Source organism: Salmo salar, chromosome ssa09, assembly GCF_905237065.1.
Source record: "Salmo salar chromosome ssa09, Ssal_v3.1, whole genome shotgun sequence".
Lineage (NCBI taxonomy): Eukaryota > Metazoa > Chordata > Actinopteri > Salmoniformes > Salmonidae > Salmo > Salmo salar.
This window is the reverse complement of record NC_059450.1, coordinates 92,759,521-92,767,597: the sequence shown is the minus strand read 5'-3', so window position 1 is coordinate 92,767,597 and position 8,077 is coordinate 92,759,521. Positions and strand designations below refer to the sequence as shown.

The following is an 8,077-nucleotide window of genomic DNA, read 5'->3' as shown; positions in this document are numbered from 1 at the left end:
ATCAGGCAGCAGTGTCCCACTCACAAGATGTCATGAATGTGGGCTATTCATTCAACTTTACTACATTGACGTACACACCCGTTTCATCCAAGAGAACAACAGTTCAATGTAGCACTACAATTAAAGTATATAGCTTCAATTAAAGTATATAACTACAATTACAGTATATAACTACAATTACAGTATATTATATCGTCAGACCTAGTCTGTTTTTTAAAATGGTGGATGTTTCTCTAAATAACCCAACAAATGTACCTGTAATGGCTGACTGACTGCCTACTACTGTGTGTACAAATGACAACATAGGCTAAGTTGATAGCATGAATGTCAGATACCTATGAGTACCTACTGTATTCGATTCATTATCAGATACATATAGTTTGTCTTGGATCATCATCTCTGGCTCCAGTGCTCTCTCCTTCATTGCCCTCTTCACTATCAGATCTCAGAGGTAGGAGAGCTATCACTGCACTACTCCTCAGTATTCTCTCAGGTAGGCTATGAAATGTCTCAAGTAGCTGATGTGAAGACTAAAGGATTTATCACTGCATTAGAGCATTGCAGCTCAATAATTTATCTTTGAAAACTGATGTTTGCATTCGCGTGGCAAAAATGTACACGTCATTGTGCAAGACACTGAAGTCTAATTCCATGGAACCGCTGACAGGGACGGTTCCCCCAGTCAAATTAAACCAAGAACTAACACTACCACCCAGTGGCACATCAGAATCTGGCAAGACTTAAAAAAAATAAAAAGTTTTATTTAACTAGGCAAGTCAGTTAAGAACAAATTCTTATTTACAATGACGGCCAACTCCGGACGACGCTGGGCAATGGTGCGCCACCCTATGGCCGGATGTGATACAGCCTGGAATCAAACCAGGGACTGTAGTGACACCTCTTGCACTGAGATGCAATTACTTAGACAGCTGCGCCACTTGTGAGCCCACACTCACGCAATATAGGAAGTTCTAAAACTTGTATGCTGGCCCTTTTTTTGCATTTGCGCAGTATCTAGTTGGGATAACAAATAGCTTTTAAGTCAAACCTTCTTTGGAAGGCTGTCCTTTGTATTACAAATAAGAGAACAGGTGACTAGAATCAACTTTTTAATTTTACATATGGGTAAACATGAACAATACTCAGAGATGAAAGGAAAACTTAATGCAGGATGATTTGCCCCCCCCCCCAACTGTTCAAATCAACGTGAATTACAATAGCTGCAAATCAACGTGAATTACAAAACTGACTTCAATCTTACATAATCTAATTTACCTGCAGTAGGCCTAACATTAACCCATAGACATGCTCTATTTCATTTTGTCAGCAATCTACTCTGGATATTCATAGTGGATGCATACCAAACAGTACTCTATTCCGTATATAATGCCTTACTTTGGACCGGGGTCCATAGGGTGCCATTTGGGATGCATAAATAAGTGTTTAAATAACTGAAAGTGGACAGCACGAGCTCATTACAGTGATACATGAAGACATTACAGCAAGACTGTTCTGCAGTCAGAGGGTTCTTTCTTCTCATAGTCATCCTTCAGATAAGCACCAACCCAACAGCTAACACACAGAAACAAGAACAATTAGGCTAAAACAGGTTTCAAATGGTGAGAAGAGGAAAGAGCTGTAAGGGATGGATGGGACGTTTTGTCGATATTGAATTGATAGGTCACTTAATATATTTAGACCGTGAGAGTCCACCTGTTCTATAAAAGAAAAGAGGACGATTCTTCACTTGGGGCCGATGTAGTTAGCTGCCTTTCCAGTTTTCTTAAGTGTTTCCAGAAGCACGTCCGTGTCCTTGTCAGACTCAATGAAAACCTTCTTGTTGGGGAGGTCGATCTCAAATTGGACACCACCTTACGCCGACAAATAAGACAGAAAGAGAAAATAAAACAATTTTAACAAGCAATCTATATTTGCTGAATTTAGCTAAACCAAAGTACACGATTCTCAACAAAGTGTGTGTGGATGTGAGTGCTGTTTAACAACATCTTCCAGATGTTCCAGAAAGTTGGATTTGCTGTGACATTTAGCTATAAGAGACACTCACCCAGTTTATTGAGGACTCGGGTAACTGCACCAGAGCATCCCTCACATGTCATGTCCACAAAGAATTCGTGCTTCTGTGGGAATAATTCACAAACTGATTCATATTCCAGGAGTTAGGCATCATTCTCATGTTAGTATGGGACAGCTAATCAGTTAGCAAGCAATGACTAGCTCAGCTATTAGGCTGATTAATCAGGCTGTAATACACAATTAACTGGTATATACAGCCTGAAACTAATGACTGCAAAATCATGTAAATGTTTCTTACAAGCCAGAATGTGGAATAAAATTACATTTAAAAAGTTACTCTACACCGGTTGTCTGTGCGATTTATTTTGTTCTTCAGTTGCTTGAAATTTGAGACAAAATATCAACAGGAAAGTATTGTTTACCTGACTTTTTAGAAAGCAGCTAGGTATATGTTCGAGTCTGCACCGAGATTTTTTGTTGTTGTATTGGATATTCGGTTCTCTCATCAATAGCTATTGAACCAAGCATGCCATGACAATGAAACCCCATGTTTTCTGTATTAGGGGAGGATGGAGAACATTTGTCTTGTGTTAACTTTTATTTAATCGGATTTCAATAATTCAAAAAAAAAATCTTCAATTAAAAAATATATATACACACACTTTCATAGGAAAGTAGTTTACCTGAACCGGTGTCTAAGTGTTAGAGACCTCTCTAATACTCAGAAAGCGTAGATTCAAACTCCCATTTACCAGCTCTGAAAGCATTATAATGTCAAAATACTTTCGTTGATGACCAAATATGGAGTTCATACGACTATAAAATTCTATAAAACATTTAATTATTATTTTAAATGTGCAAGCAACCTAAAAACAAAATCATTTTCAGCACCTCCAATCACTCATTAATGCCACGCACAGGTCGGAAATCTACAACAGCTCAATACATTGGAGGTTCCAAATAGGCAGTTTTTTTTCCAGTTGGTTGTACATTTTAATTTAGACATTTTTTCGATGTACATACCGGCCGTAAATGAAGATAGTTGCTCAGCGAAACTCCATATTTGGTGATCAACGGACGTATTTCGACATAACGCTTGCAGAGCTGGTGAATGGGAGTTTAAAATCGGAGAAATTAGAGAGGTCCCCAACGCCTACATACTGATTCAGGTAAACTATACTTTCCTGTGGATATTTTGTCTCAAGGACAAACCGCACAGACAACCGGTAGAGTACGTTTAAATATACATTGTATTAAACATTCTGGCTTGTAAGGAACATTTACACGATTTTGCAGGCATTAGGCTGTACACCAATTAATTGTGCATTACAGCATGATTAATCAGACTAACTAGCTATGTATAAAGCACTGCAGTCCAATCTCAGAACTATGTAACAATAACAATGTGCGAATTTATTCAATAACTCACGGTCGTCATGTTGAGGTAGAGCGTAAGATCAATGGACTTTCTCCTCTTTCAAAGCTTGTACGACTAACTAGCTGCTGAATATGTTGCTGCCTTGCCTTGCTTGCTAGCTAGCTAAAGTACATCAAAGTTAGGGACCATCGACACGTTGCTAGATATTGGTGAAAGTAACTTTGCATATTTAACTCAATATTCACATGTAGAAAGTTGGTGGGACGAGTGCACAATTATACTGACTAATATCAATAATTATTTTGCAGAACACTTTCAAATGACATTATTTTGGGAGAAGTCGTTTTTTTTTCTCATAAAAATATTGCTGCAGGTAATTTTTCCCAGAGCCCTTAAAACGTCACACCGGAATACGGAAGTTTGGAACATTTTGGAAAAAACATTTAACAAAACTGCTACAAATTAACCAAATATGAGACCGCGAAAAAATGACATGTCACAATAACGATAGATTATGGCGCGTATTTTCTGATAACAACTAGTCCAGCTTGCTCCATGGGACAACGCGCAGGGATCACGCTTGTAGCAACTTGACCAATTCAATGTTTGGGGTGATGTTTCATACCAGACAATCGGCATGATTTCGCACTAACGATAATTGACTTAATTTTGATGGAAAGTTAGTTTGCTAACAAGCCAGCTAGCTAGCTACAAAACCAAGCACCCAAAATTCAATCAGCTGATATGCGGCATCTTCCTGATCATGTGACCAAACCCCCCTGTGTTTCGGAAGGGGTCTTCAGATGGGTAGCACTAGCAGGTCACTTGTATTGAACCAGATATCGCCCCTTACTCTCACAACCAGTACAATATCAACGGTAGGAAAAATACTGCTTTAGCAAGAGATGCCCCTACAGCGAACTTCTTTGATGTAAATACTACCGAGGCAGGAATCACAGCTTTACAGGTGAATTAACGTACAATAATCACGGCTAGCTAATTAGCCAGGATTGGAGCATACAAAACAAACTGATGTGTTGTCTACTAACATTATCCAGCTGGAGGTGGTGTAGCTGTAATATGTGATCAAACAATGATGTTGTAACTTGATATAGGCTAGTTTGGCTAAAGAATACAGCCCCAACAGAACGGTTTCTGATAATGGCTTTGAGACCATTCAAAACAATATTACAGTTTTGAAACTGCAGTAAAAGTGTACTAACTGCAGTTATACTGCATCCTTACTGCAATCTTTTTTTTCGTAAGGGGGTCATATAGCCTTGCTTCTATAAAGTGCGGTACCTAGTTAACGTCATACATAGAGCTTTTTTTTTGTCTGCTAGTAAAATAAGTGGATAGTTGTGGTTAAGTAGCTAACTGACAGCTACTGTGCGAAAGCCCTTTTGTTGGTAATTCTGTTAATTGACGATAAGTTAATGTATCCTTATTGTGTCCAGATACAGTGGATTCGGAAAGTATTCAGACCCCTTGACTTTTTCCACATTTTGTTACGTTTTTTCCCCTCATCAATCTACACACAATAAACCATAATGACAAAGCAAAAACAGGTCTTTAGAAATGTTTACAAATTCATAAAAAAATAACAGACCTTATTTACATAAGTATTCAGACCCTTTGCTATGAGACTTGAAATTAAGTTTAGGTGCATCCTGTTTCCATTGATTATCCTTGAGATGTTTTTATAACTTGATTGGAGTCCACCTGTGGTAAATTCAAATGATTGGACATGATTAGGAAAGGCACACACACACACACACACACACACACACACACACACACACACACACCTGTCTATATAAGCTCCCACAGTTGACAGTGCATGTCAGAGAAAAAAACAAGCTATGAGGTCGACGGAATTGTCCGTAGAGCTCCGAGACAGGATTGTGTCGAGGCATAGATCTGGGAAAGGGAACCAAAAAAATGTCTTAAGCATTGAAAGTCCCCAAGAACACAGTCACAGAACAATGAGACAGATATTTCACTGAATGTATAACTGAAGCATCCGGTTGTTGTTTCCTCTCAATACCAAATATGGTAATGAGGGGAAGCCCACTGGCGGGCAGTGGGAGAAGATGGAAAGAGATGGATCTTGGCTGACATTCTGCAAATCTTCCTATCAATTAAACATTTGATCTCAATACAGTTCTTTGTTCCCAAAACTAAAATCTGTTATGAACAGAACAGACTAAGTTTTGTAGACTTTACCCTTTACAAATGTTGTTAAAAAAAATCATGCTGTTTACGAGTGCAAATGTAAATTTAGTTATTGCACATGCGCACTTCACAGATTAGGCGTTCTCTAACGGAAATATGTAGATGTATACTAGAACGCGCCAATAGGATATCGCTAGCGTGTGCTTGGCTCTGCCCGCCCACCTTGCTTGTTCTGCCCACTATGACTCAGTTGTTCCCGTTAGACCACAGCTTGTTGTTTCCATCTTGGCTTAGTTATAAAAATCTTTGACACAGTGGCCTCCATCATTCTTAAATGGAAAAAGTTTGGAACCACCAAGACTCTTCCTAGAGCTGGCCACCGGGCCAAACTGAGCAATCGGCGGAGAAGGGCCTTGGTCAGGGAGGTGACCAAGAACTCGATGGTCACTCTGAAAGAGCTCCAGAGTGCCTCTGTGGAGATGGAAGAACCTTCCAGAAGGACATCCATCTCTGCAGCACTCCACCAATCAGGCCTTTATGGTAGAGTGGCCAGGTGGAAGCCACTCCTCAGTAAAAGGCACATGACAGCCCGCTTGGAGTTTGCCAAAAGGCACCTAAAGACTCTCAGACCATGAGAAACAAGGTTCTCTGGTCAGATGAAACCAAGATTGAACTCTTTGGCCTGAATGCCAAGCATCACGTCTGGAGGAAACCTGGCACCATCCCTATGGTGAAGCATGTTGGTGGCAGCATCATGCTGTGGGGATGTTTTTCAGCGGCAGGTACTGGGAGACTAATCAGGATCAAGGGAAAGATGAACGGAGCAAAGTACAACGAGATCTTTGTTGAAAACCTGCTCAGGACCTCAGACTGGGGTGACGATTCACCTTCCAACAGGACAACGACCCTAAGCACACTGCCAAGACAGCGCAAGAGTGGCTTCGGGACAAGTCTGAATGTCCTTGAGTGGCCCAGCCAGAGCACGGACTTGAACCCAATCGATCTTCTCTGGAGAGACCTGAAATTAGCTGTTCAGCAACGCTCCCCATCCAACCTGACAGAGCTTGAGAGGATCTGCAGAGCAAAATGGAAGAAACTCCCCAAATACAGGTGTGCCAAGCTTGTAGCGTCTTACCAAAGAAGACTCAAGTAAAGGGTCTGAATACTTATGTAAATATGATTTTAAAAAAAAATCTTTTTAGTACATTTGCAAAAAAATCAAATGTTTTTTGCTTTGTCATTATGTGGTATTGTGTGTAGATGAAATATATATTTTTAAATACATACCAATCAATTTTAGTATAAGGCTGTACCATATCAAAATGTGGAAAAAGTCAAGGGGCCTGAATACTTTACAAATGCACTGTAAATGAGTAATGACGTCTGACATCACTGTGCCAGCTTCTTCAACATTTTAGGCTAATCCAAGCATGTTTATATTCAGATGCAAAGTAAGGGTTAGTGGCCATGCAGTTTTCACACAATGTACAGGTAACTGATAAAATTAAGGTTGTGTGTCCGTCACCAGATCTTAACTAAGGCTAGGCGATATATATGTAATTCATGTTTTTTGGAGCTATATTCCAAATGCCTGTATCACAATAATCAAGTTGTTTCTTTTTTTTGGTCTTGTCTCCTTCACTCCTGCTGTGCTGTGTGCACCTTGCCATTTTACACCAGAGATCTGTACAGTGAGGGAAAAAAGTATTTGATACCCTGCTGATTTTGTACGTTTGCCCACTGACAAAGAAATGATCCGTCTATAATTTTAATGGTAGGTTTATTTGAACAGTGAGACAGAATAACAACAAAAAAAATCCAGAAAAACGCATGTAAAAAATGTTATAAATTGATTTGCATTTTAACGAGGGAAATAAATATTTGACCCCCTCTCAATCAGAAAGATTTCTGGCTCCCAGGTGTCTTTTATACAGGTAACAAGCTGTAACAAGCACACTCTTAAAGGGAGTGCTGCTAATCTCAGCTTGTTACCTGTATTAAAGACACCTGTCCACAGAAGCAATCAATCAATCAGATTCCAAACTCTCCACCATGGCCAAGACCAAAGAGCTCTCCAAGGATGTCAGGGACAAGATTGTAGACCTTCACAAGGCTGGAATGGGCTACAAGACCATCGCCAAGCAGCTTGGTGAGAAGGTGACAACAGTTGGTGCGATTATTCGCAAATGGAAGCAACACAAAAGAACTGTCAATCTCCCTCGGCCTGGGGCTCCATGCAAGATCTCACCTCGTGGAGTTGCAATGATCATGAGAACGGTGAGGAATCAGCCCAGAACTACACGGGAGGATCTTGTCAATGATCTCAAGGCAGCTGGGACCATAGTCACCAAGAAAACAATTGGTAACACACTACGCCGTGAAGGACTGAAGTCCTGCAGCGCCCGCAAGGTCCCCCTGCTCAAGAAAGCACATATACATGCCCGTCTGAAGTTTGCCAATGAACATCTGAATGATTCAGAGGACAACTGG

At 40.2% G+C, this 8,077-nt stretch overlaps 2 protein-coding genes across 5 annotated transcripts in view; one reads left to right on the top strand and one right to left on the bottom strand.

Annotated features, from left to right (window-relative positions):
• Positions 1 to 1,096: 1,096 nt before the first annotated feature.
• LOC106612257 (copper transport protein ATOX1) lies at positions 1,097 to 3,688 on the bottom strand. 3 transcript variants are annotated; one of them, XM_014213258.2, is made up of 4 exons: positions 3,464 to 3,616; positions 3,058 to 3,138; positions 2,066 to 2,138; positions 1,097 to 1,871 (listed from the first exon to the last, which is right to left on the bottom strand). In XM_014213258.2, exons 1-4 carry the CDS (start codon positions 3,470 to 3,472, stop codon positions 1,744 to 1,746), a joined length of 291 nt encoding a protein of 96 aa, XP_014068733.1. In that variant the 5' UTR covers positions 3,473 to 3,616; the 3' UTR covers positions 1,097 to 1,743. The 3 variants fall into 3 exon arrangements, with proteins under 3 accessions (XP_014068733.1, XP_014068734.1, XP_045580184.1); XM_014213259.2 differs by lacking the exon at positions 3,058 to 3,138 and having other exon boundaries at positions 3,464 to 3,688; XM_045724228.1 differs by lacking the exons at positions 3,058 to 3,138; positions 3,464 to 3,616 and adding an exon at positions 2,457 to 2,582.
• LOC106612256 (proton-coupled amino acid transporter 1) overlaps positions 2,957 to 8,077 on the top strand; it is a 64,453-nt gene continuing 59,332 nt past the window's right edge. The window contains exon 1 of one of the 2 annotated variants that reach the window (XM_014213256.2): positions 2,957 to 3,203. The gene's annotated coding sequence lies outside the window, so the exon portion shown is untranslated. Of the gene's footprint in view, positions 3,204 to 3,823; positions 4,380 to 8,077 lie in introns of those variants that run through there. The other variant, XM_014213255.2, reaches the window with a different exon arrangement.